This window comes from Myotis myotis, unplaced genomic scaffold (genome assembly GCF_014108235.1).
Source record: "Myotis myotis isolate mMyoMyo1 unplaced genomic scaffold, mMyoMyo1.p scaffold_m19_p_6, whole genome shotgun sequence".
Lineage (NCBI taxonomy): Eukaryota > Metazoa > Chordata > Mammalia > Chiroptera > Vespertilionidae > Myotis > Myotis myotis.
In genome coordinates this window covers 84,176,205-84,204,053 of record NW_023416368.1, presented here as the reverse complement: position 1 = coordinate 84,204,053, position 27,849 = coordinate 84,176,205, and the positions used below count along the sequence as shown (strand labels likewise).

At 52.3% G+C, this 27,849-nt stretch overlaps 1 protein-coding gene across 3 annotated transcripts in view; it reads left to right on the top strand.

Annotated features, from left to right (window-relative positions):
• Positions 1–15,741, top strand: part of COL5A3 (collagen type V alpha 3 chain) — a 37,872-nt gene extending 22,131 nt beyond the window's left edge. Inside the window, exons 38-67 of one of the 3 annotated variants that reach the window (XM_036314432.1) lie at positions 48–101; positions 234–341; positions 500–589; positions 866–919; positions 2,096–2,203; positions 2,288–2,395; positions 2,494–2,547; positions 3,167–3,220; positions 3,859–3,966; positions 4,043–4,096; positions 4,299–4,352; positions 4,461–4,514; positions 4,639–4,692; positions 5,208–5,315; positions 6,003–6,056; positions 6,312–6,365; positions 6,656–6,709; positions 6,918–6,971; positions 7,150–7,257; positions 7,427–7,480; positions 7,924–7,977; positions 8,131–8,238; positions 8,491–8,544; positions 8,622–8,657; positions 9,476–9,529; positions 10,413–10,629; positions 10,711–10,823; positions 12,262–12,330; positions 14,197–14,436; positions 14,535–15,741. In XM_036314432.1, coding sequence (XP_036170325.1) covers positions 48–101; positions 234–341; positions 500–589; positions 866–919; positions 2,096–2,203; positions 2,288–2,395; positions 2,494–2,547; positions 3,167–3,220; positions 3,859–3,966; positions 4,043–4,096; positions 4,299–4,352; positions 4,461–4,514; positions 4,639–4,692; positions 5,208–5,315; positions 6,003–6,056; positions 6,312–6,365; positions 6,656–6,709; positions 6,918–6,971; positions 7,150–7,257; positions 7,427–7,480; positions 7,924–7,977; positions 8,131–8,238; positions 8,491–8,544; positions 8,622–8,657; positions 9,476–9,529; positions 10,413–10,629; positions 10,711–10,823; positions 12,262–12,330; positions 14,197–14,436; positions 14,535–14,681 — 2,532 coding nt within the window. In that variant the 3' untranslated portion in view covers positions 14,682–15,741. The other 2 variants (XM_036314435.1, XM_036314433.1) reach the window with 2 other exon arrangements.
• Positions 15,742–27,849: the final 12,108 nt, after the last annotated feature.

The window sequence follows — 27,849 nt, the reverse complement described above, 5'->3', positions numbered from 1 at the left end:
TGCCCCCCCCCCCCCATGTGACAGCTCCTTTTAATGTTTCTTCCCAGGGCTTTCAAGGTCAAACAGGCCCACCTGGCCCAGCCGGCGTCGTGGGTCCTCAGGTCAGAGTGGACCCCACAAGTTTCCCCAGTGTTGTACCAGTTGGGGGATATTTTTTTGGGGGGGAAGTGGATCTCAGACAGACCCCCCACCCCAGACCACCTCCGTTCAAGATGTGCCTTCTTCCTCTCCAGGGAAAGACAGGAGAAGCAGGGCCTCTGGGCGAGAGGGGCCCGCCCGGCCCTCCCGGCCCTCCTGGTGAACAAGGTCTCCCGGGACTGGAGGGCAGAGAGGGGGCCAAGGTGAGACCCTGCCTGTGGGAGACCTGGCAGAGGGGCCCCAAAGGCCCCTCAATGGCCCCATCGAGGGCTCAGAACTAGCCCCACAGGGGAGGGCAGGCTCACAGACTGGGGGCGACAACCCTCTCGGAGCCTGACCTTCCTCCTCTGCACTCCTGCAGGGGGACCTGGGGCCGCTGGGTCCCCTTGGGAAGGAAGGCCCACCTGGACCGCGGGGCTTCCCTGGCCCCCAAGGAGCCCCAGGGGACCCTGTGAGTATCCTTTGGAGCCCTCTTGTGTGTGCTGGGTCCTGAAGCAGAGAAGGAAGTGGGGGGCTCAGGGCAGGGACATGGTGTGGCATCGTGGGGGGGGGGGGATGACTGTGAAAATAAAGGCATGACAGCAGGAGGGACCTGGAGGAGACCGCGCCCTCCCCCAAACCTCAGTGCCTGGAAGGAGGTGGGAACTATGAGCCCCCCAAAGTGAAGACAGGACCTGGGGGGTACCTGGGGGGGTGTCTTTTGACTGTGAATCATCTCCTCCTTCAGGGACCTACTGGTTTGAAGGGTGACAAGGGCCCCCCGGGTCCCACCGGTGCCAATGTAAGTGCAGCCCCATCTGCTGGGTAGGGAGCAGGGGGGAGGAACTTGGGGTGTCTGGGAAGCTGGGCGCTGTCATGATGAAGTCCACTGTGTTTGGAGTCAGACAGGCTTTGGCCTGGGCCACATCCAACTCTGTCACTCACTGGCCGAGCAGTCATGTCACTCTGAGCCTCAGTGTCCTCATCTGTAACACAGCCCATCCCGTAGGTTATCGCATAACTCAACCAGATGACCGCCCTGACACATGCTCACTGTGTGCCAGACAAGAACACGTAAAACCTCCTTTTTAGCCCTAGCTGGGTTGGCTCAGTGGGTAGAGCCTGTGGACTGAAGGGTCCTCTGTTCAATTCCAGTCAAGGGCATATACCTGGGTTGCAGGCTCGATACCCGGGGGGGCATGCAGGGGGCAGCCCATCAATGATTCTCTCTCATCATTGATGTTTCTATCTCTCTCTCCCTCTCCCTTCCTCTCTGAAATCTCTCTCTCTCTCTCTCTCTCTCTCTCTCTCTCTATATATATATATATATATATATATATACATATATATATAACAAAAAGCAAAACAAAACCCTCCTTTCTGCTGGAGCTTACGTTCTAGTTGGGGAGACGAGAAATGAGCAATGACGAATGTCCCAAAACAAAGCAGCAGAGAGAGGGGGCGTGGGGGGAAGAGCAGTTGAGACAGGCTGGTCAGGGAAGGCCTCCTGAGAAGGAGAATTTGAGTCGAGACTGAGGAGGTAAGGAAGGAGCCCTGTGGAGGTGCAGAGAAAAGCATTCCGGGCGGAGGGGCAGCATGTGCAAAGGCCCTGAGGCTGGACCGTGCTGGCTTATTGGAGGAAACAGCATGGAGACCCTGTGGCTGGAGGGGGGTGATCGAGGGTGAAAGTAGGAGGAAGTGAGGGCAGGGAGGGGTCAGGGGCAGGCTGTGCAGGACCTGGCGGGCTGCCAGGAGGACTTCTCTTTTTTTTCTGTCTGAGGAGGAAGTCCTGAGGGCTGTGGTTAGAGGAGGCACTTGCCCTGACTTAAGTGTTCACAACGTCCTCTGCCTGCTTTTTGGGGAACAGATTGGATAAGCGCCAGTAATCGCTTAAACTCAGTGCTTGGCAGCTTGAAAAACCTCCAGAAACGAGAACTTGTTATTGTTATTTTCCCTGACCCCTCACCCCTGTTTCCAGGGCTCCCCTGGGGAGCGTGGGCCTGTGGGCCCCGCAGGAGGCATTGGGCTTCCTGGCCAAAGTGGAGGCCAAGGCCCCGTTGGCCCTGCAGGCGAGAAGGGGTCCCCGGTAAGTGCCCTGCCCACCCCATTCCACATACCAGGACCCCACTCCTGCCCTGGCCCTGACGTCCCTCCTCTACTCCCACATCAGGGCGAACGTGGTCCCCCTGGACCCACTGGCCAAGATGGGACCCCAGGGCCCCTGGGGCTTCCAGGGCCCCCAGGAGCTGCCGGGCCTTCGGGCGAGGAAGGGGACAAGGTGAGAGTTCATGGAGAGGGAGGGGCTGGAGAAGGTGGGGGGGGAGGGGGTGGGGGGCTTAGGGGTGGGGGTGCTTCCTCATCCTGTTTCCTCTGCAGGGAGAAGTGGGTACCCCTGGCCACAAGGGGAGCAAAGGCGATAAGGGGGATGCGGTAAGTGGGGGCCCCACTTGAGGGTGAGTCCTCAGGGAGGGGAGAGGGATGTGGAGATGGGCCGGGTAGGGGGACGGAGGGGAGGCTGTGGAGCTTCCTCCCTCCTTGAGCCCCATCCTGAAGCAAGTACCTGAAATGAAGGGGCCAACAGAGCCGCTGGGGCCAGGAGGACGGGGAGGGCGCCGGGGCAGCTGCTCTCGCCTTGGTGGCATGTCATTCTCTCTGGCTGTGATGCTGCATGGCTCTGAGGCTTCCCTTTGGCACTTCAGCCACAGCTGCCAGAATCAGTCCCTGGTGCTGTGGGATGTCTGGGGAACAGCCTGATGGGCCGAGCTTAGGACAGATGTCCGTGTCTGATCCCATCAGCTCGTGGCTAGGAAGACAGGGTTGGGGTGTGCGGCTAGGAAGGCAGGGTGGGGGTGTGCGGCTAGGAAGGCAGGGTGGGGGTGTGCGGCTAGGAAGACAGGGTGGGGGTGTGCAGCTAGGAAGACAGGGTGGGGGTGTGCGCGCAGCTGTGGCTTCCTGCTGGGGGCAGTGGGCAGGGGACAATGATTGACATCTCTAGTGCCAACCCCCAATCTTGAACTTAAGGGATTTTCAACTCTGTTTCCTCCTCCAGGGCCCACCTGGACCAACAGGGATACGGGGTCCTGTGGGACACCCAGGCTCCCCGGTAGGTGCTCCTGGCTTTGCGACCACCCCCTGGATCCCCGATGGGAAGGGACAGTGTCCTACACCTGGACTCGGGCCCAGACTCAATTCCAACCCTAATCTACTCCTCCATGTTGACAGCCAGTATGAACTCACCCCAGAACCTGACTCAATCCAGAACCTCAGCCCCAATCTCAACCCTGCTTGAGACCTTAACCTCAATCCCAACTCAAACCTTGTCTTCAAATAAATGCCTCATTAGCCAAACCCTGACTCAGTCCTACCCAAACCCCAACCCGACCCACCCTGCAATGCTGACCTCAAACCTGAGTTCAAACTTTGAATCTGGCCTTGGCCTCAACTTCAAACCCAACCCTAAATTCCATCTCAACCCCATTTGAACCCTGCTCTTGATCTTGACCTTCATCTGAACCTGACTCATCACCCAGTGTCCATCTCAAAACTTTGACTCAACCCTTGAACTCATTCCCAAACTCTGACCCTTAACCCACACCCCTAACTCCAAACCTGACCTTGACCCTCCCCACAGTTAATCCCATCCCTGATTCCAACCATCAACCTCAATCCTGACTTTGACCCTGAGCCTATTTCCAACCATTGACCTGGACCCCAACTTTTCCGGCCCTCTTCTTCTCCCAGGGAGCAGACGGGGCTCAGGGACGCCGGGGACCCCCAGGCTTCTTTGGGCAGAAAGGAGATGATGGAGTGAGAGGCTTCGTGGGGGTGATTGGCCCCCCTGGCCTGCAGGTGGGTGTCTGAGTTTGGGGGTGTGGCCTCTGGTTCCCCACACCCTTTGCCCCAATCTTGCTTCTTTGTTCCACAGGGACTGCCAGGCCCTCCTGGAGAAAAGGGGGAGGTTGGAGACGTGGGGTCCATGGTATGGATAATGGGGGGTGGTGGAAGGGGGAGGGTAGTGGCAGGGTGAGGGTGACCATTAGATTGATGTTGGGGTTATCACAAGACATATTGTCACTTTAGGGGTCATGGGAGTCACAAGCATCAAGGGTGGTGCTTGTGGTTACTAGAGCCTTTGAGGGGGGGGCATGGGGTCACTTGATGCTATTCTGACTGTCCCACAGGGTCCCCATGGAGCTCCAGGTCCTCGGGGTCCCCATGGCCCTAGTGGATCAGAGGTGAGGACTCTGGGGCTGGGGGAAGGGCATTGGAGGGGGGGACATCCGTTTCCCAAGAAGCGGAGGTTGGGGTCCCAGGCTCACTTCTATCCCTTGTTGTCCCTTCAGGGCTCTCCAGGGCTGCGTGGAGGAGTCGGTCAGCCCGGTGCTGTGGGGGAGAAGGTGAGAGAGAGAGGACAGTGGACTACACAGGGTTGGGGAGGCACAGCCAGTTCTGATTGGGGGTGCTGTCCCGGGGAGCCTTTCCCTGTCTTCCAACATTGAACCCTCACTTTGCCTCCCGTAGGGTGAGCCAGGGGAGGCTGGAGACCCAGGGCTGCCAGGAGCCCCAGGCATCCCAGTGAGTGACTATTTTCTGAGCCCCTGCACCCATCCCAGGAAACCCATGGTTGCTGGGTATCTCAGGACACCTTGACCTCTGGGGAGTCCTAAGTCACCCACTGACCCAGAACATGTGGGCACCCGGGTTACCTTGATGATAGAGCCTTGGGAGGTGCAGTGCTGCATACAGGCTGTACACTGCACAAGGGTGTGGGGCCGAGGGGTAGGTGGGGGCCTGGGTCTGACATAAGCCCTGGCTTGGGGATGAGCTTCCCACAGGGGACCCCTTTTCTAATTCACTGAAGGGTGGCACATGGGCTAGACCAACCTTGCCCATGACCTCTAGGCAACTGGACTATCCTGACCCCTGACTCCTGTAAGTCCTAGATCCCCTTGACTTCCCACCCTTGGGAAGCCTAGGCTACTCTGACCCCTGACCCCAAGAAAATCCCAGACCACCCGATTCCTAAATCCAGGCATACGAACCTTGACCCCTGGAGAGTCCAGGCTCTTCTGACTTCTGTTTCTGCAAAGGGGCCCAAGGGAGAAGTTGGTGAAAAGGGGGACACAGGCCCATCTGGGGCGGCAGGACCCCCAGGCAAGAAGGGCCCCCCTGGAGAAGATGGAGCCAAAGGGAATGTGGTGAGTCCTGGGGGAGGAGAAGGGGGAGCTGGGGGAGGGGCACTCGTGTTTACTCCAACCGGCTCTTCAACCTCCAGCCAGGCGTCCTGTCCTCCAGGGTGCAGATTCTATGAGCAACCAGAACATGGCTGAATGAATGGTTCAATGGTTGATTGAATGAATGAATCAGCATGAAAATACAGTGGTTATATGTCATTGTGGGGGTGACACTTGCTTCCGCATGGAATCATTCTAACCATGCTGGGAATGGCAAGGTCGAGCTTGGCGCTGATGTGGGATTTGCCGTCAGGGAGAGGTTGAGACCCTCCTGCCACAGCGTCGCGGGGGTGGGGGGTGGGGGCACTCGGTGGCAGGGCAGTGAGGAGCTTCAGAGTCAGGGGGACCTCCATTTGGATCTCTCCACCCCACCACCTGCTGTGTCCCTCTGGGTCAGTTCCACTTGTGCGTCCTGAGCTGGGAGGCTGCTGGGAGGATGAAGTGAGATGATGCATGTCATCTTAGCTCAGCACCTGCCCCCATTAACCACTGGAATGTTCTCTCTACTGGGGCGGAAATGTTGTGTTTTGTTCACCATGTATCCCCAGCAGCCAGAACTGTGCCTGGCACCATTTATCTGTTAAATGAATGGATGAATGAATGAATGTGCAATAATTCTGAGATGTGATTACTCATCATTCTGTGTTCCAGGGCCCCAGAGGGCTCCCAGGAGATCTAGGACCCCCTGGAGACCCTGGAGTTTCGGTGGGTGTGAGCCTTCCTGTCCCCATCAAATTCCCTAATTCTCACCCCCACTCACCCCCACAGGTTCCCACTCACCCCAACTTACTCCCATAAGCCCCCACTCACACCCACAGACCTGGTGTCCTCGTCTCCCCACCCCCTGGACCTAGACAAGGTCACTGGAACAAATCACCTTCATTATCCTCCAAGCCTCACCCCACATTCTCATGTGCCCCCATGAGCCCTCCCAACTCTGTTCCCTCCCTCCCACCACAGGGTCTAGATGGTCCCCCAGGGGAGAAGGGAGACCCTGGTGATGTTGGAGGACTGGTGAGTGAGGGAACAGAATGTGATGCTGGGAGAAGGGGCTGGGCTGGAGAGTAGGCGTAGAGGAGTGGGTTACTGCGGTACCCAGGCCCCCGTAGGTGTGCCTGCTTTGCCTCTCTGGGGCCTCACCATGAATGTGAGAAGCTTGAGGGAGGAAGCAGGAGATGGCTGGTGCTGGGTGATGTTTGGGTAAGGCTGGCTTTGGGTCAAAGGATGGCTTTGGGTTTCAGGATGAACGTAGTCATGCTCAACCAATGCTAGCTAATTCTATCCTGGTGTTATAATCTCCACAGGGCCCGCCTGGCGCTTCTGGGGAGCCCGGCCCCCCAGGGCCCCCTGGAAAGAGGGTGAGTGATGACCTGGCTCCTGGCTGCCCTGGCCCCAACCTTATCCCACTCACCCCCACAGACCCCCACTCACCCTCACAGGCCCCCACTCACCTCCTCAGCCCCCCACTCACCCTCACAAGCCCCCCACCCCCACAGGCCCCCACTCACTCACACAACCTCCCACTCATCCCTAAAGGACCCCCTCTAACGGTCTCTCCCTTCTCAGGGTCCTCCTGGCCGCCTGGGTCCAGAAGGCAGAGAAGGGGAGAAAGGGGCCAAGGTGAGTGCCCCCTGCGCTGACCCCTCAGCCAGCAGTTGGGCCATCAGAATGGGGAGGGGCCCGGTGACTGCCACAGGTGCCCCAGTTCCCTCCCCCTTCCTGAAGATTCTTGGTTAGCGGTCAGGAGGCAGGTGCACCCTGACTCTCTCTGCCCCCTCTCTTGCCCCATCCATTTTAGGGGGAGCCAGGTCCTGATGGGCCTGTAGGGAGGACAGGCCCCGTGGGGGCTCGAGGGCCCCCTGGACATGCTGGGCCTGAGGGTCTTCGCGGGATCCCTGGCCCTGTGGTGAGTGGGGCGGGAACAGGGGTGGGGAGGGGGCGTTGGGACCAGACCCCCCTATGTGCGCACACTTTTAATTTCTCATCACAGTCGGGAGGGGCTGGCCCTGGGTGGGGGAGGGCGTCCATACCGGGTTCTGACAGGGAGCAGTTCCCCATGTTCTGTTTCATCCCAGGGTGAACCAGGCCTCCTGGGACCTCCTGGACAGACAGGCCCTCCTGGTCCCCTGGTAAGAGACTTCTGTGTCCCTGAGGCTCTGGCATAAGAACTGCTCAGTGACCATCGAATGCCGTGGGTGCTGATGGCCCCTCACTGACTATCTGCAGGTCTCCCCTGACCATGCATACGATCTATCCTGACCACGTACCTTGGTGGTCTACACTGACCACAGTGCCCCTCCATCTCTACAGGCCAGCATGACCATCAGTCTTGATAGTCTACACTGGCCACCACACTGATCTCCACCACTGAGCACCCATATTGGCCATCCTCCAGCCAAACCCTTCATTACCCCTTGTCACCCCTCCTCCCTCTTGACCAGCCCCATGAGCACATCCCTGGTAATTCTCTGTGAAGTCTGGGAAATTTCCCATTTGACCACCCGCCATCATCCGCAGGGATCTTAAGATTTTATGTTTGAGCCTCAGCAACTGATTCTCCTTCTCCTTCCAGGGGCCCTCTGGCCTCCCAGGGCTGAAGGGAGATGCTGGCCTCAAGGGGGAAAAGGTAAGAATACCTCCTTCCATTATCCCCCCCCCTCATTTACCTCCATTCCCATGGGGTCTCCTCTGTTCCCCAAATGCATTACCCCAAGGCTCTAGGAGAAAACCTCCCCGCACCCCCTTTTCTCCCTCCCCACACGCCTCCTGTGTCCTCCAGGGCCACATCGGATTGATTGGCCTCATTGGCGCCCCTGGGGAGGCTGGTGAGAAAGGGGATCAGGGGCTGCCAGGCGTGCAGGGCCCTCCTGGCCCCAAGGGAGAACCGGTGAGTGTATGTCCTGCCCCAAGTGGGAAGAATGTGTCTGAAGGAGGGGATGGTTGGGGGCAGAGGTGGGCTTGTCTGTAGGCTGTGGGGGTGAGGGAAGCCTGGGTCTGGAATGCTAGGGGTTGTGTCTGGGGAAAATGGGGGCCTATCTGGGAGCTTGGAGGCTGGAGGCTGTGTCTTGAGGGAACTGGAGGCTGTTCTGAGTCACGGAGATGAACCCTGTCAGTGATGACCCTGCTGTCCTTTCTCCAGGGTCTCCCGGGCCCCAGTGGCTCTCTGGGCCCCCCTGGGCCCCCAGGCGTGGCAGTGAGTATGAAGGGTCGGTGAGGTGGGGTCACCATGGTGAGCCGCCAGGACTCCATCTCTCTGTCTCTCCCCCACAGGGCCCTCTGGGACAGAAGGGCTCAAAGGGGGGGCCGGTAAGTACTCCCTCTCCCCGGGCTCCCCTATTTCAGTTCCCCACCCCTCCAGCGCACCGGAACCCTCAATTCCTTTGCAGTCATTCATTTGCCTAGTCATTCAGTCACACATTCAACACCTACCATGGCACTTCATCAAATCTAAGCTGCCATCAGCTGTAAGATACACCCTTCTTTTATAAACGGCTACAGACGAAAACAGTTCTGCCAAAGGACTGTGACCTGCCAGAGAGGTTAAGATGCTGATTTCAGAGTCGTTAAAACATGGAAGGAAAATGCCTGCTTTATTCTTGGTGCTGGAAGTTGCATGTCCCTGCCCCAGGGCTGTGTGTGTGTGTGTCTGTGTGTGTGTCTGTGATTGTGTGTGTCTCTGTGTGTGTGTCTCTCTGTGTGTGTCTCTGTGTGTGTGTCTGTGTGCATGTCTCTGTGTGTCTCTGTGTGTGTCTGTCTCTGTGTGTGTCTGTGTGTGTGTGTCTCTGTGTGTCTCTGTGTGTGTCTGTCTGTGTCTGTGTGTGTCTCTGTGTGTGTGTGTGTCTCTGTGTGTCTGTGTGTGTCTCTGTGTGTGTGTCTCTCTCTGTGTGTGTCTCTCTCTGTATGTGTCTCTCTGTGTGTCTGTCTCTCTGTGTGTGTCTGTGTGTGTCTCTGTGTGTGTGTGTCTGCCTGTGTCTGTGTGTGTCTCTCTGTGTGTGTCTGTGTGTGTCTCTGTGTGTGTGTGTCTCTCTGTGTGTGTCTCTGTGTGTGTGTGCGCATACATACATGTGTTGGCAGGAAGGGGTCTCCATAGACAGAGTTTACTCCCAAGTGGTTTCTCCCTACAGGGATCTCTCGGCCCCCGTGGAGACACTGGCCCTCCAGGCCCCCCGGGTCCCCCGGTAAGTTCCCCAGGGATGAGGGTTGGAGTGTACCCACTGGTTCTCCCAGTGCTCAGAACGAGGTGGGGCACCCAGGTGTTCAGGGGAGGCAGGGCACCCACCAGATGTTCAGGGGAGGCAGGGCACCCACCAGATGTTCAGGGGAGGCAGGGCACCCGCCAGATGTTCAGGGAGGCAGGGCACCCACCAGATGTTCAGGGGAGGCAGAGCACCCGCCAGATGTTCAGGGAGGCAGGGCACCTACCAGATATTCAGGGGAGGCAGAGCACCCGCCAGATGTTCAGGGAGGCAGGGCACCCGCCAGATGTTCAGGGGAGGCAGAGCACCCGCCAGATGTTCAGGGAGGCAGGGCACCTACCAGATGTTCAGGGGAGGCAGGGCACCCGCCAGATGTTCAGGGAGGCAGGGCACCCACCAGATGTTCAGGGAGGCAGGGCACCCACCAGATGTTCAGGGAGGCAGGTGCTCTGAAAGCTGAAGAGGGATCTGGCTGTGTGTGTGGAGAGATCAGGGGGTAACCATGGAACGCCGACTGCGTCTTCTCTCCAATCCATCCTCCCTCCCTGTCTCTCTCCCCAACTCTTCTGTCTCTCCTGGCCTTTCTCTGTCTTTGTCTCAAATACTTCTCTCTCTCTCTCTCTCTCTCTCTCTCTCTCTCTCTCTCTCTCTCTCTCTCCTGTACTTCTATCTCTCCCAACTCTGCGTTTTCTGTCTTGTCCTGCCTGTGGGTCTCTGTCTCCTCCTCCCCCTGTCCCTGTTCTGTCTGACTCTCCTCTGACTCTCCCTCACCTTTCTCCTCTCTCCCGCCCTTGTCTCTCTGCCTCCGTGTCTCTCCCTGTCTCTCCCTCCCTGGTCTCTGCTCTCTCTCCCCACCTCTGCTCAGGGTCCGCCCGCGGAGCTGCACGGGCTGCGCCGGCGCCGCCGCTCGGTCCCCGGCCCGCGGGTGCTGGAGGCCCCGGAGGGCGGCCTGGAGGAGGTGCTGGCCTCTCTCACGTCGCTGAGCTTGGAGCTGGAGCAGCTGCGGCGCCCGCCCGGCACTGCCCAGCGCCCGGGTCTCGTGTGCGGCGAGCTACACCGCAACCACCCGCACCTGCCGGATGGTGAGGTCCTGCCCCGGCCGGGCGGGCGGGGAGCCGGGGGGCCGCCCCTCGCCCGCCCCTCACCCGCCCGGCTCTGCGCAGGGGAATACTGGATCGACCCCAACCAGGGCTGCGCGCGAGACGCTCTCAGGGTTTTCTGCAACTTCACGGCGGGAGGAGAGACCTGCCTCTACCCCGACAAGAAGTTTGAGACCGTGAGTGGCTCTGGGGGCGTCGGTGGGCGGAGGAACGGGGACCGGATCCCGCCCCATCCTCCCACCACCGGGAAGGGCTGCTCCGCCTTCCGCCCCCACACAGGCTTCGTCAGGGATCCTAGCCTTCCCGCAACCCACGTTTATGGAGCACCTAGTGTGCCACGTGCTGGGGCTGCAACGGAGAACAAACTCCCCCCCCCCCCCCCCCCACACACACACATCCCCCGCTTGTACGGAGCTTGCCCAGACCGTGTCAGGCCCGTTCTGGTAACTTAGATGCATTCACTCACTGAGCCCAACCACCAGCTGTGTTAGTTCTGTCTTCATCCTCCAGACAGGGAAACTGAGGCACAGAGAGGCGACCAGATTACCCATGACAGTCTGCCCCCAGAGCCCCAGCCCTTAACCACCAGGCTACTGCCTCCTCTGACCTGCTGTCTTATAGGCCCCGTGGGCTCACTGTCCTCCAGGCTGCAGGCTGAGAGGTGAGGTCAGCTGGTCCCCCAGAATCCTGGTCTCCTCCCTCAGGCAGCCCTGAGCCTAACCGACTCTCACACCGAGCACCAGGCTTAGAAGAGGGCGAGCAGCACCAGCCCTGGACCACCCGGATTGGAATCCGAGCCTGTCACCTCAGTGTTTTAATCTGTAAAATGGGCATAAGCAAGCACCTACCCCACAGGGTGGCTGTGCAATCGCAGTACTGATGCCCGTATCAGGAAATACTCATTAAACACTGGCTTTGCGCTAATATCTCTACTGCAGGAAAAACACGCAGCCAGCATAGGACCTGCAAAAGTGTATAGCAATGTTCTTCTGATATATTATTATTTTTAACTGGTCAGAGTCCTGGGTTAGTGGCACTCAGACCTAGGTACAGGGGCTGGAATGCAGGACTTGATCTCTACACAGCTGCTGACATCCCAGGCCTGATCCCACACCAGCTCACCTTCCTCCTGCTCAGACAGAAGCTGGAGAGGGAGTGAGGAAGGTTCTAGGTTTGGGTTCCCCAGACTGTGGACAAGTCATTTATTGAGGGGGTGATCCCAGGAGGCAGCAGGAGGGGACAGGGGGATGCGAGAGGAATGGAGAGAGGCAGCTGGTATTGTTAATATGTCACCAGTGAGCACCCAAGTTTCGGTTCCGCTGAGGACTTCTGGGAAACAGGATAGAGGCACCTGGAAGCTGGCCCACCTGGGCAGAGGGGAAGCTGGGGCATTAGCCACCACCTCATCACCTCTTGTCAGCCATCAGTTGAGGGCTGCCTCAGAGCACGGGGTCCCCTCCCCTTGGGCCTTGCCCTGTGCACCAGCCAAGCCCACTCCCATGGCCAGACAACGGCCCATCAGTCCCAGATACAACCTGTAGCCTTAATGGATGGGAGGTAGATGCAGAAAGGACATGGTGGGCGCCTGCTACTGACCCTCCCTCCCTTTCCCAGGTGAAGCTGGCTTCCTGGTCCAAGGAGAAGCCGGGAAGCTGGTACAGCACATTCCGTCGAGGGAAGAAGGTGAGTTGCCGAAGGCTGAGGGGGCAGATGGCATGAAAAGTGCGGGAACCAGCATGCGGTGTTGGGAGAGGGGCTACGAGGGGTGAGAGGAACAGGACAGACGTGCCTTGTTGGTGAGCTGTAGGCTGGGGAGGGAGGGGGGTGGGGCAGCATCAGATGTGTGGTGGGGGAAGCACGGGGCTTGGTGGAAACCAGAGTCAGTGCTGGAAGGACCTGAGGCTCCCTGGGCGAAGTCACAGCTCAGCTGAGACCGAAAGAGTGAGCTGGGTTAGCAAGTTCAGGGGGACAAGGAAAAGTGTTGCAAGCAAGGGAACAGCATGTGCAAAGGCCCAGAGTCAAGAGAGGGCCTGGTGAATTTAATGAAGGAAAAGCCACGTGCTCTGCTTTAGGGAGTGCAAGGGGGAATGTGGTTAGAGGAGAGGCTGGGAGGTGGGTGGAGGCGAGGCCCATCTCCCCAGAAAGAGCCAGGCTGTAGGGAGCCATGGGGCATGTTTAAGTGAGGGAGGGGCCCAGATCACATCTCTGTGTTAGAAAAATGCCTCTGGGGCTGCTGGTGCTGGTTGTTGAGACTGGAGCCTGGGAGACCAGGAAGAGACGGATGTGCTGATCCAGGAGAGTGAGGAGAGGATCCAGGCTGGGGCTGGTGCTATGGGGATAGAGAGGAGGGCGTGACTTGGAACAAAAGCAAAGAGGGCAAGCTAATAGGACCTTAGTCCTTGATGAGCTGCAGGGGCGGGAGGAGACAGGCCTGCCCAGGTTCCTGATTGGGGAATAGGATGTCTGATGAGGCGCTGAGGTACGTAAGGGAGAAGACCAGGTTTAAGGGGCGAGGGATCTTGGGTTCAGTTTGGGACTCCTTTATGTAATGTATATTTATATGCTAAGCACTGGGAACATAGCAGCAAATTAAACACAGTTCTTGACTTCATGAAGTTGATATTCTCCTGGGAATATAACCAAGGAAACAGACGGTCCAAGGAAACAAATAAAGCTGTGGTATAATGTAAGTCGGTATCTTGGTTTGGATTCCTCTCAGATCTAGGAGGCGATTCCAGAAAATATCAGTCGGGGGATGTGGAAATAAGACAGGAAAGAGAAGGAAGTTGAAGGCTGCATTATGGAGCTCATTGTCTCAAGCCAGTGATATGTGCATAATATACTTTATTTAACCCAACATATCCAGAATATTGGCAGAGCAATATGAAGATCGTGGAGGCATTTTACATTTTTTTTTTTTTTAAATAGAAGTTTTACCTTCACAGGACATTGTAACCTGGAAGCTAAATTTCATCGGAAATGCTCCATCTATACTTACATTTCATAAAACCTGCAGCTGCGAAAGTAGACCCCCATAGTCAGTTTGTTCCAAGCCTAAGCTTTCAGATAACTGGGTGGAGGCTAAGTTAAGAGTCACGAATTTAAGTGAAGAATTTGAATTAAATAATTAAATTAAAAATTAAAATTAAACAAACACAGTTAAAAAATAGTTTCTCAGTCTGTCACATTTCTCTTTTTGGTTAATCCTCTCAACTGAAGATATTTCTTCCATTGCTTTTCAGAGACAGTGGCAGGGAGAGAAGGAGGGGGAGAAAGAGAGAGAGAGAAACATCGATGTGAGAGAGACACACGGACCGGGTGCCTTCTGCACAGGCCTCCACCACCTGCTCCTTGACTGGGGGGCGGGGAGCGAACCTGCAACCCGGGTACATGCCCTTGACCAGGAATCCAACCCGAGACCCTTCAGTGCCTGGGCCCCTGCTCTAACCCCTGAGCCACATTTTCAGCGCTCAGTAGCGGCCATGCCCAGGGGCTCACCGGAGAGCGATGAGTGGCCGGATGCTCACCTGCTGCCCTGTCCCACCCCAGTTCTCCTATGTGGACGCCGACGGGTCCCCGGTGAACGTGGTGCAGTTGACCTTCCTGAAGCTGCTGAGCGCCCGCGCCCGCCAGAGCTTTGCCTACTCCTGCCAGAACGCGGCTGCCTGGCTGGATGAGGCCGCCGGCGACCACGGCCGCGCCCTTCGCTTCCTGGGGACCAACGGACAGGAGCTGTCCTTCAACCAGACGGCAGCAGCCACCGTCACTGTCCCTTATGACGGCTGCCGGGTAAGGGGGAGGGGCAGGGGCTGGCCGGGCAGGGAGGGGCGGCCTCGCTCCCCCACCCCCCGCCCCCCTGACTCCCCGTCTGTGTCTTCCCCCGCCAGCTCCGCAAGGGACAGACCAAAACCCTCCTGGAGTTCAGCTCTTCCCGAGCGGGCTTTCTGCCCCTGTGGGACGTGGCGGCCACCGATTTCGGCCAGACCAACCAGAAGTTCGGGTTTGAGCTGGGGCCCGTCTGCTTCAGCAGCTGAGCGTCTGGGGCGCGGGCGGGGCCACGAGGGAGCCCCAGCTGGGGCGCACTTGGTGCTGAGGCTTTGAAGCCGCCATATTTATCGTCTCCTGTGCCTGTGGACTCAGAGGGAAGTCTGCTCGTCGTGGTCAGACAATGTCCCTTCTCCACTCCCCGGGCTGCGGGCTGGACTCCCCTGGCCCAGGAGTCCAGCCCCCCCCCCCCCCCCCTCTGCTGGAGTGATGCAGTCTTTCTCCCCTCCCTGCCCATTCCACCCACAACTCCCACCCGGATCCCCCACGCACGAACTTCTAATTCAGAGCTGAGTGCCCCCACACCTGTCTTTCCCTTCTCAGGCAGTGCCCCAACACCCTTTGGTGCTACCCTTCCCCCTAGTTAAGCACTGGACGTCTCCTGATCCCAGGCTGGGCCCCTCCCCTCATTCCTCTTTTCAGGTGGGTTCAGAGAGAAGGAACTGAAGTCAGACCACAGAGGGAAGTGAGACTTGCCTGGACTGAGCTGTGTATTCCTTTGGCTGCCTCAGCCCAGCTCTGAATACAGGCCCCCTCATATCTCACCAAGCCAGATGGCTGGGGGACCAAGATGCGGGGTCAATCAGGATCCTAATGGTGCTGCCCTATTTATACCGGGATCTGTATTAAAAGGGAAAATCCCCTCTGTTATATATTTAATCTGCTTCCTCCTCACAGAAGGCTGGGATATGATGAGAGAGATTCTAGCATGACCCCCTCCCCACGCCTCCCCAGGGCATCATTGGCTTCTCAAGTCTGAGAATAAACCACTGAACTGTGTCCCTGTCTGTGTCCTTCATCTGGTGCTGCCCGCATCTGTCTTAGGGTCTGTCTATGGTGTCACCTGAGGCATTGCCAGCACCTATCTTCATCGTGTTGTTTGGTGGAGGTGGTTTGAGGGGGTGGGGGAACCCAATTCTAATGGGACTCACTGGAGGTGGTGGGCCTGTTTATTAACTCAGGAAAAGTTGAAAATAGCTAGATCTCTAAGAGAGCAGATCTTAACTTTTCTCACCACAAAAAAAAATAAAGAATAATTATGTGATGTAATACAGGTGTTAGTGAATCATTTTGCAATATATATATGCGGATCAACACATTGTCCCCTTAGACTTACATCTTATATGTTATATATGTCAATTATATCTCAGTAAAGCTGGGAAAAATGTGATCCCATTAGGAAGGCATCAAACTTGAAGAAAGAGCCCTGACCGGTTTGGCTCAGTGGATAGCGCGTCGGCCTGCGGACTCAAGGGTCCCAGGTTCGATTCCAGTCAAGGGCATGTATCTTGGTTGCGGGCACATCCCTAGTGGGGAGTGTGCAGGAGGCAGCTGATCGATGTTTCTCTCTCATCGATGTTTCTAACTCTCTATTCCTCTCCCTTCCTCTCTGTAAAAAGTCAATAAAACATATAAAAAAGAAAGAAAGAAAAGAAGAGAGGGAGGGAAGGAGAGAAGGAAGAAAGGAAGGAAAGAAAGAAAGAAAGAAAGGAAGGAAGGAAGGAAGAAAGAAAGAAAGAAAGAAAGAAAGAAAGAAAGAAAGAAAGAAAGAAAGGGCCGAAACCGGTTTGGCTCAGTGGATAGAGCATCGACCTGCGGACTGAGGGGTCCCAGGTTCGATTCCGGTCAAGGGCATGTACCTGGGTTGCGGGCACATCCCCAGTGGGAGATGTGCAGGAGGCAGCTGATTGATGTTTCTCTTTCATCGATGTTTCTAGCTCTCTATCCCTCTCCCTTCCTCTCTGTAGAAAATCAATAAAATATATTTTAAAAAAAAGAAAGAAAGAAAGAAAGAAAGGAAGATCTCCATGTTAATCTTGATTAGTCCTGGAGACACTGGCTTGAGCTGAGGGGATACATGGAGAGATGACATGGGATGTGGTTTTGATTTGAAATTAAAGGACTAGATGTCAAAGGTCTGGGTAGCAAGTCAGGATGAGTTGGAGGTGAAGAGAAATGAGTTAGGAGTTGAGCCTTGAAGTGAGTTTGGGGCTGGAATTTAGGGGTTGAAAATGGGTTGAGGGTGAGTTGAATTGGAGGTTGGTTTGGAGTGAGTTGAATGAGGCTGGGGTTGTGAATTAGTGATATGTGTTGAGGTGGAGGATGGACAATGAGTGGATTGAGTTCAGGGTTTGGAGTTGGATTAAATTGAATTAGGGTTGCTTTGAGATGTAAGATGAACTGAGTAGAGGTAAGTAGCAGTTGCTATGGGTAGGGAGTTGGAATTGTCAGTTTGATAAGTCAAGCTGGGATCAGTTAAGATGAGAGTTGAGTCTGAGGTGGCTTGAATTGGGGATTAGATGTTGGGTTGAGTTTTTTATTTATTAAGATGTAATTCAATACCATATAATTCACTCATTTGAAGTATACGATTAATGGTTTTTAGTACATTCACAGACGGGTGAAACCATCACCACAATCGATTTTAGAACATTTTCCTCACCTCAGAAAGAAATCCTATATCCATTAGCAGCCACTCTCATTTCCTCCAAACCTCTCAGCAGTAGGCAACCACTGATCTTTCTATCTCTATGGACTTGCCTATTTTGGACATGTCATGTAAATGGCATCTTACACTATGTGGCCCTTTGTGTCTGGCTTCTTTCATTTAGCATCATTGTTTTAAGGCTCATGCTGTAGTATGCATCAATACTTCATTCCTTTTATTGTTGAACTAGAGGCCCTGTGCATGAATTCGTGCATCGGTGGGATACCTCAGCCTGGCCAGCGGTTGGGGCCAACTGGGGCCGGCCAACTGGGGGGGAGGGACCGCGGGAGGTTGGCTGGCCGCGGGAGGTTGGCTGTGAGAGTGCACTGACCACCAGGGGCAGCTCCTGCGTTGAGCAGTTGATTGGTCGTTCATTCACTTAGGCTTTTATATATATATAGACAGTATTTCATTTTGTCTACCCATTCACCAGTTAATGGAGATTGTTGAGTTGAGTTAGGAGTGATGGAGAGCATGTGTGTTGAATTGGGTCAGGTGAGGTTGGGTGGGTAGAGGTTGTAGGTTGGGGGGAGTGCTTTCCCCAAACCCAGAGCTTACCCTACTTCTCCTGCCACCGGATCCACTAAGGTCACCTGAGTAATTGTCTTGGATTCCCTTATGCAATAAATGTCATGAAGAATCTTACTGCCTTGAAGAGTGTTGATGTCTCGACGTTGATTGATGAGTTCACTCATCACACACTTACTCATTTGTTTCATTCTATTGAGTGTTTACTCAGTGCCAAGCACTGTTCCAGATGCTGGGGACAGAAGAGCGATGTGGTTGCTGCCCTCAGAATATTACTCCTGAAGGAGATGATAATTCTATATAAACTAGTAGCCTGGTGCACGAAATTTATGCACATTAAAAGGGAATTAATTAACGGAAATATTTTAATATTGCTATTTGCCCTTTCTCTATAATAGAAGTGTAAGAGATGAAAGGAAATTAGTAAAATGTATATGAAAATAATATATAAATTTATTAATAAATAAACAGTAACAGAAGGATATAACAACAGAGGCATGATGCAAAAACGACAAAAACATGATATGAAAAAAACAAAAACATGATATAGAAACAACAGTGATGCAAACAATGACTGATAAACTTATTCTAATATCTCCCTGTACACTACATTAAGGGTGAAAACACTTTCAGAGTGCTTGACTAATTTCCCTTGTGCTGAAGTATTTAGAACTTTAACGTCACATGCTCTTTGAACTTGAGAGAAAGCAACCTATAACTGACCATGTACAAAAATGGGTTCAGGTAGGAATATGCCTACTCTGTCTAGAGTTTGTCCTTGTGATTTATTAATAGTCATCACAAATGCTGTCATCATGGGAAACTGTCGTTGAATCAATTTAAATTGGAGGCCAGTGTCAGATGGGGACAAATCAATTCTTGGAATCAGAACAACCTCTCCCTCTGCAGATCCTGTTAATACTTTAGCTTCGATAATGTTAGGTCATAATCTTTTGATAATAAATCTGGTACCATTACAAAGACCCCATTTACTATTAAGATTTCTCAATAGCATGAAGTGAAATAAGCCAGTCAATGAAGGAAAAATACCACATGATCTCACTCATTCATGGATAATAGAGACCATTATAAACTTTTGAACAATAATAGATACAGAGGCAGAGCTGCCTCAAACAGATTGTCAAACTGCAGCAGGAAGGCCGGGGAGGGTTGTGGGGCAGGAGGTAGGGGGGTAAGAGATCAACTAAAGGACTTGTATGCATGCATATAAGCATAACCAGTGGACATAAGACATTGGGGGATAGGGGAGGCTAGGGGACTGTCTAGGGCGGGGGGATAAAATGGACACATATGTAATACCCTTTGTAATAATTTAAGCAATAAAAAAAAAATAAATAAAAAAAATAAAAATAAAAATAAAAAAGGAAAAATAAATAAATAAATAAATAAATTAAAAAAAAAATTTCTCAATAGCATGATGATTGCACCCACTTTCAATTTTAATTTATGGCACGGCATTCCCAAAGGAGTAATACTATTAAGAAATTCGATGGGAAAATTTTCCTTTTCAGCATCATCTGTGGAATCAACGGAATCATCACTCAAATATGTGTGAAAATCTCCATCCAGTATATCCAAAATTTCTTCATTTAATTTTTGAATGTGCTCATTTTTTTGGACAAAGAATTGCACGTTTAGATATATTTTTAATATTATCTATAGATATAGTATTTCCAAAGGTAGCTTCAATAATAGATCCATTACAAATCATTTCACAGGGGATTTCAATAATATCCATTCCTAAATGAAAACTGCTATCAAGTTTGCCATCTCCAAGTTTTACTAACTATTCACTATAAGCAGAATCCTCTGATCTCATATTTGTTTTAAGAGACAACTTTCTGAAACATCCCCAAACATTACAGTACTTTAAACTTGTCTGTACTATGGCCGATCCCATAGCATGTGGTTCAATACTGAGACATTGTCGAAAATCCCCTCCGAGAAGGAGAACTTTCCCACCAAATACAACATTCAAATTCATAATTTCTCCTAGTAATCTGTCTATGGCATTTATATCATGACCGGATGCTATGATGCATTCATCAGTAATGAGAAGTTGGGTCTTTTTAATAGTTTTAGCAACTTCACTGTTTATATCAAGTCTAGAAATTGAAGTTTCATTTAATGGAGTTAGTCATTTTTATTGGGAATGAAACGTTCTTCCACCGAGAAGTAAATTTGCAGCAATTCCTGTAGATGCTGTGGGTAAAACAGTACCACCACAACCTCTAATATAATATATTAAAACTTCATTGTGGGGAGCCGCTACAGTGTTTTGGACAGGTTCAAGCCTTGGACTGATGAGAGGGCACAGTCCTCTCATGGCCACGTGCAAGTCCCAGCTTGGAGGGCAGGGCCCTCCCCGCACAATTATAGCCAACAGCTATAGTTGTAAGCTTGAATCTATGGTCCAAACACGTGACCCCATGTGCCTGAGTGATGTAGGCTTGATAGAGTTCAGGTGCATGTAGTTGAGTAGGATTGAAACCCAGGAGAATGTTGTAAACAACTTGATCACGCCCTTACTTTGCCTCGTGGCATCTGCTATAAAATAAAGACACAGCTGTGGGCGTGGTCGCTGTCTCTCAGAGAAGCAGTGTCCCACCGAGACCCAGCTTTCATTCTCTTGTCTGTCTTTTCTAAGCCTTTCAGCCACCCCCATTCAGGTACACCCTTGGCCGTGCTGGCACGGCACACTTTATAAAGATATGCCTCCACGCTCGAGGGCGGGTTCCTGCCTCAAACCTCACCCTTACCTGAAACAGCTCCTGGAAATAGCTCGGGGAGGGTGCAGCCATTTCCAAGACAACCCCTGCAGGACTGACTTCCTTCCGGTTGGTCGAGCCTCGGGTCGTGGTGTTACACCCAGGGTTTTTATTATATAGGATGTGATTTCAAGTAGTGGTGGTTGTGAAGGAAAATCAAACAGGTTGCATGGCTAGATAGTGATGGGGTGGGCAGTTAGAGAGGCTTCATTGAGGAGGTGACGTTTGAGCGGAGGCATGAAGGATGTGAGGGCAGAGTCATGTAGAGTCTTATGGGGTCTTGAGGAAGAATTCCACACACAGTGAAGAACCCAGAAACCCTCAAATACCAATGAGGGGTCTGGAAGGGATGCTGTTTCTCCTGATTTGTTGCTTTTGCTGATTTCCTCACCCTGTGTTTTCTTCTATGAACCCAAATGAACCTGCTTTCCTTTAGTTTCTCTCCCAACATCTTTATCTCTTTACCTCGAGAATGTATATGGCAACACCGATGCTGTGAGTTATTTCCTCTTCCTGGGCACACCTGAGAACACATTTCCCAGCTTCTCTTGCAGTTAGATTTGGGCTGTGTGACTGAGTCTGGGCTAATGGGGGTGTGGGTAGCCATAAAACCTCTTACATCAGAGGTCCTCAAACTTTTTAAACAGAGGGCCAGTTCACTGTCCCTCAGACCATTGGAGGGCCAGACTATAGTTAAAAAAAAACAAACTATGAACAAATTCCTATGCACACTGCACATATCTTATTTTGAAGTAAAAAAACAAAACGGGAACAAATACAATATTTGTATTTGCATGTGGCCCGTGGGCCGTAGTTCTACATAGTTCTCCGTAGTCCTCCATGATCTTCTCCCCAATCCATGGTGACTCCATGGTGACTTTGGAGATCCAATATGTAGGATGGAGGTATCAGATACAAAACTAAAAAGGGGCCTGGTTCCCTGAGTTACTGCTTGGAGGAATGCTACCAAGGAGACCACCATCAGATTTGTCCAAGAAATAACTTGTTTTAAGTCCTTGATAATATATATTTTTTTAATCCTCACCTGAGGATATGTTTTTCATTGATTCTGGAGAGGAAGGGAGAAGGAGAAAAAGAGAAACATCTATGTGAGAGAGAAACATCGATTGTACGCCCCAACCAGGATCAAACCTGACACCTGGATATGTGCCCTGACCAGGAATTGAACCGGAGACCTTTTGGTACAAGGGAAGATGCATCAACCAACTGAGCCACACCGGCCAGAGCTAAGCCTTTGAGATTTTTAAGGGTTGCTTGTTATAGCAGCTAACATTAATTATCCTAATACAGTGAATGCATCTAACATTTACTGAAGGTCAGCATGTGAACATGTGTGTGAACCAAGAGGAATCATTGCAGGACAATCAACAAGGTAAAATTTAATATGGAATATCCTTATCCTCAAAACTGCCCACCATTGTGAATTTGCCACTGGACGTGTGCTCTCCCCAGGTCTGGATTTCCTGCCCTTCTGCTGCCCTCTCTCATCTCTCCCTCCCTGACATCTCTCCCTGCCTCCCTCCTCATCCCCTTCCTCTAAGGCTGTCTACACTCAAATCAAATTTATCTCACTTTCTTATGAAGAACCATTCACTCAACCCTTCTTACAGACCATATCTTCACGCACACATGACCCATGATTAGTTCAACTGACACTGTTAATAATGACAATGATAATGACTGAGCATGTACATGTCAAACACTGTTCATCAAATGTTTTCCCTGGATGAATGTATTTGTTCCTCATCACAAACTTAAAGGAAGTTACTTAAAGGAAGTTTCTCATTTTGCAGATGAGGAAACTGAAAAACAAAGAGGTGGAGAAATTTTGCTAAACAAAGACCTGTCATCTCCTTTGACAGAATTTTTTCCTATCGTTTTAAAAATGACATCTGCCCTGGGCAGGTAGTCAGTTGGTTAGAGCGTTGTCCCGTACACCAAAAGGTTGCATTTGATTTCCAGTTAGAATACAACCCCAGTTGGTCAGGGTGTGTATGGCAGGCAACCGATCCATGTTTCTCTTTCACATCGATGTTTCTCTCTTTCTCTCTCTCTAAAATAATATCAATAAACGTATCCTCAGGTGAGGATGAAAAATACATATCTTCTATACTAATCAAAGCCTATGTGGTCATCATGCCCTCACGCTGTGATGCCCTCACACCATGATGCCCTCATGCCATAACAATCTATCACCAGGAGACTGTGTGCACAGCGGGTGCATGTGGGTGGGCGGGGCTGAGTGCACGCAGAGCCTCAGAGGTGGGTCCCGGCAGCTCCACCTTCTCTCGGTCAGGCCAGGGTTCCCCTGGCATGGGGTCTCCTGGCTCCGGCCTACCTCTTTGGGGCAATCCATCGAAGAGCCCTGGATGGGTGGGCAGGGCCCACCTCTTTGGGGAGATCAATCACAGGGCTCCCGCACTGTGAGAGGGCACAGGCGCCCCAAATGCACTAATTTCATGCACCAGCCTCTAGTATTTATATATATTAATATACATCCAATACACCGCCCAGGGTTTGAATACAGATCAGCTGGCATTAGCTTTGGTAATTCCAATCTCACCCTGGTGCAGGTATTTTGGAGGGAGGAACAATTAATAGTGTAATAAGAACTCTTTAATTAGCTAAAAAGCTCGTTAAAGAACTAAGAAAGCCGGTGCTGCTACATTAAAGGGTAATTGACAAAGGTGTAAGGAGGGACTTCTGAACCTCCCAGGCTCAGCCCCCTCAGCTCTGTGTACTTACTCAGCAGCCATGCAGGCACCCTGCGCTGCTGGGAAAGCCCCCAGCTGATTTGCATATTCAGCAGCCACAATTAATCACTTCCAGAGCAATTACACCCCCTGTTCCGAGCACGGAGCTGGGTGAGGCAGCCAGTTTGGAGGCATCGTCAGCTTTATACAGACATGGTTGGGGGAGGTGGGGGTGGAGTAGCAGATTTTACACATATACACGCAGACCAAGAGCCCAGAGAATCAGACCCTCATCTTGTCCCTCACTTCCCCCCTCCCCTGCCACAGCTGCAGGCCACATCCAGGACCCACAGGCAGCCTCCCAGGGGGCAGGCCCTGTTATACACACCCCTACACCCTCAGCCAGATCAGACACAAATAGCAGGCCACACACACAGCGGCACACACCCATTTGTGCCTGGACACACATCCAGAGCCCTCTCACACACATACACACAAACAACCGTGTTCACAAACTCGCACCCAGAGATGGAGCCACACCTGCAGGGAGACGCCCGTTGTCACACACAGAGACACGCTAGGAACGCAGAGGGACGCAGCCCTGCACAGAGACGTCCACCAACACATAAGCTACAGACCCAGGTAAACTCCATCATGACCACCTCCAAGATCCCCGCCCCCTCTCCACACGTTCATTCAGTCGTTCATTCAACAAAGATTTACTGGGCACCTACTATGTGCCAGGTGCTGTTCTAGGCTCAGGGGATCCAGCAGTGAACAAAACAAAGATGCCTGTCCTGGTGAAATGGACACTCCAGTGGGGCTGATAGGCAGTACGCAAATACAGATAGGAGACGGCGGGTGGCACCGTGGGAAAAAAGAAGGCAGTGAGGCAGGCCGAAAGCCTCCTCCAGGGAGGCATCCTTGAAGCAGCGGCTCCTTCAGAGGGAGGGAGGGAGCCAGTGACGTCTCACACAGCCACGCGCAGGCACGTGCCATGTAGCTTCACCAGGGCCCTGTCCCCACCAGGGCAGGTGCATGGCCTGGTGTCCTGAGTGGCCCCTACCCCAGAGCTTCCTTTTGAGAGGTTGGGCCTGAGCCTTGCAGGTGACAGTGGAGGCAGGGGAAGCTGAGCCGACCAGAGACCACACTGACCGTGAGGCTGCCCTATTCTGCCTCGATGCTGCTCTCTCCTCCTTTATACACGACCCCCCCGCCCCTCCCCGCTTGGTCTATTTCTTATTTATTTAATTTTTGTGGTAAAAAAAAACCCCCACACATAACATAACGTTTGCCATCTTAACTGTTGTTAACTGTTCAGTTCAGTGGTGGTAGGTTTTCATATTGCTATTCAACAGCTCTCTAGAACTTTTTTATCTTGCAAAACAGCCTCTGTCCCCGTGAAACGGTAACTCCCCCTCCACCCCCTCTCCTCCAGCTCCAGGCACTCACCATTCTACTTTCTGTTTCTGTGGATTTGACTCTGGGGACCTCCTACAAACGGAATTATACAGGATTTGTCTTTTTGTGACTGGCTTAGTTCACGCAGCACACTGTCCTCAAGGGGCACCCACTTTGTAGCCGGTGTCAGAACCTCCCTCCCTTTAAGGCTGAATACTCTCCCTCCCACAGACCGACCACACTGGTTTATCTCCTCACCCATCGATGGGCACGTGGGTTGCTGCCAGTTCTTGGCTACTGTGAGTAATGCTGCTTTGACCCTGCTTTCAATTCTTTTGGATATGTCTTCCTGGAAGGGGGATTGCTCAATCGGGCATATTTCTTTTTGTAAAAATTGCTTTCACTGAGGCACACAATATATGATAAAACACACTGATCTCAAGTGCTCTGTTGGCTGACTTTTGACAATTGTCTGCACGCCCTAAGCGAGAGGAAGACTGTTTCCAGCACCCCAGAAAATTCCTCACGCCCCCTCCAAGACCCGAGCTCTTCTCAGATACATTCCTGGTGGGACAACACCGATGGATGAGATACGGAAGGTGACGGAGGCAGTGTGATGTAGTGATCAGAGCTAAGCCACTTGGTCCAAGTTTTATTTTTATTTATTTCAGAGAGAGGAAGGGAGAAGGAGAGATAGAAACATCATTGGTGAGCATCATCAATCGGCTGCCTCCTGCACGCCCCCTACTGGGGATTGAGCCCACAACCAGGGCATGTGCCCTGACCTGGAATCAACCATGACCTCCTAGGTCCGTGGTCGGCAAACTGCGGCTTGTGAGCCACATGCGGCTCTTTGGCCCCTTGAGTGTGGCTCTTCCTAAGCCTTAGGAGTACCCTAATTAAGTTAATAACAACGTACCTACCTATATAGTTTAAGTTTAAAAAATTTGGCTCTCAAAAGAAATTTCAATTGTTGTACTGTTGATATTTGGCTCTGTTGACTAATGAATTTGCAGACCACTGTCCTAGGTCATAGGTCAATGCTCAACCACTGAGCAACACCAGCTGAGCCAAGTTTTTTAAAAAATTTTTTGTTGACAGTATTACAGATGCCCCCCATTTCCCCTTTTTGCCCTCCTCCACCCAGCCCCTGCCTCCCGCCACGCCTTCTCCATACTATTGTCTGTGTCCGTGGGCTATGCCTATATGCATGTATGTTCTGTGGTTGATCACTTCTCTGTCCCTCCACCCTCCTTCCCTCTGAGATCTGTCATTCTGTACCATGCATCCACGCCTCTGGCACTTGGTCCAAGTTTTAACCCTCCACTATCACAGGTGTGACCTTCAACCTTCTGAGCCTCAGTCTTCACAGCTGTAAAGTGGGGCAAATCATAGCACCTGTAGCATCAGGTTGTGTTAGGGTTAAATTAGATCTAACACTTAGAACCATGCCTGCCCTGTGGTAAATGCTGCAAGGTGTTGCTGTTATTCTAGAAGACACACACGGGGGAACTTTATAATGAACACTGTGTGTGCACCACCCAACCTCAGAAATAAAGCGTCATACACATAGTTGCCGCCTCCTACATTCATTTCTGCCATTGCATGCCTCTCCTTTCCGTCCCCCTCCTTTCCCCACCAAGGGTAGAGAGATGACTGTGGAGAATTTTTTAAACATTTTAAATTGTGGTAAAATACACGTAAGATAAAAGTTACCACTTAGCCATTTTTGTGCCCAGTTCCGTGTCATTAAGTACATTCACACTATTGTGTCACAATCCCCACCACCCACCACCCGCCGCCAGCACTTTCTCATCTTCCCAAACTGAAACTTTGTTCCCATTAACACTAACTCCCTGTTTCCCCTTCCCCTGGGAGCTTCTGCTGAGAGGGTTTCTCCATGTTTCCGGCAAATCAGGCTGTATCCATGGATGACACACAACATCGTTTGGCAAGTTTTTAAACTATAACTGTACAGCATTGAACATTTTCTTTTGCAACTTGCTTTGTTATTCAATTGGGTCTTTCTTTCTTTTGTATCTTACCCATGTACTAGTAGACACAAGTATTTCTAGTCCTGTCTTTTTAATTGCTTTGTAAATGCTTGCTTTAGCCCTTAGCTGGTTTGGCTCAGTGGATAGAACGTAGGCCTGTGGACTGAAGGGTCCTGGATTCAATTCTGGTCAAGGGCACGTGCCCGGGTTGTGGGCTCGATCCCTAGTGAGGGACATGCAGGAGACAACCGATCAATGATTCTCTTTCATCATTGATGTTTCTATCTCTCTCTTTCTCTCCCTTCCTCTCTGAAATCAATAAAAAGATATTTAAAAAAATAAATGCTTGCTTCAGCATAGTTATTCTTCTCCTCCTCATGACCTTTTAGCTGTTTCCCACTTTGCTCCTGTTCACACATCCTGGCTTGTCTGTGCACAGGATGAATGTCTCTGGGGTGCATAACGCCGAAGAATGGAAAGTCAGGGTTTCGTCCTGAGTAGGATGTTCACGCTTTGCCCAAACGTCACTATGTCCTTTTCCTCTCGTCACTCTCCTGAAGTTCCCTTTTGGCCCCCAGATAAAGTCCAGTCCGTCCATCTGGCAGCTCTGGCCTCATTGTCACCATACCTCCTTACGAGGAGACCTCGCCTCCTCACCTGTGGGCCGCCTAGCTCTGCATCTGCTCTTCTCTCTGTCCACCATGCCCTGTCGGCTCTTACTCCTCCCTCAGGTTTCAGCTGCAGCGTCATCCCCTGACCCTGGACCCCCCAAGCTAGGTCAGGGCCCCCAATCACGCTCAGAGAACTCTGCCCATCTGTGCGTGCACCGCAATCTTAACTTGCTTTTTCTTTTTTTAAATCCTCACCTGAGACACTCTAAGGGAGAGAGAGAGAGAGAAAGAGAGAGAGAGAGAGAGAGAGAGAGAGAGAGAGAGAGAGAAAGAGAGAGAAACAAACATTGATCGATTGCCTTCTATACGTGCCCTGACTGGGGATTGAACCTGCAACCCAGGTATGTGCCTTGACCAGAACAGAACCGGCAACCTTTGGATGCACAGGATGATGCTGAGCCAGCTGCCGAGCCACACTCCTAACTTTCAACTACTGCCCTGTTCATAGCCACAAATTTTGTGCAGGCTGGGCCTGGAAGGAGCACCTGGTCTGTGTTCGTGGATGAACGGAGGAATCCTTCTATCTACCTCCTGGCTGGGGCAGGACTGCACAGAGACCTGGGCTCCCTTCCC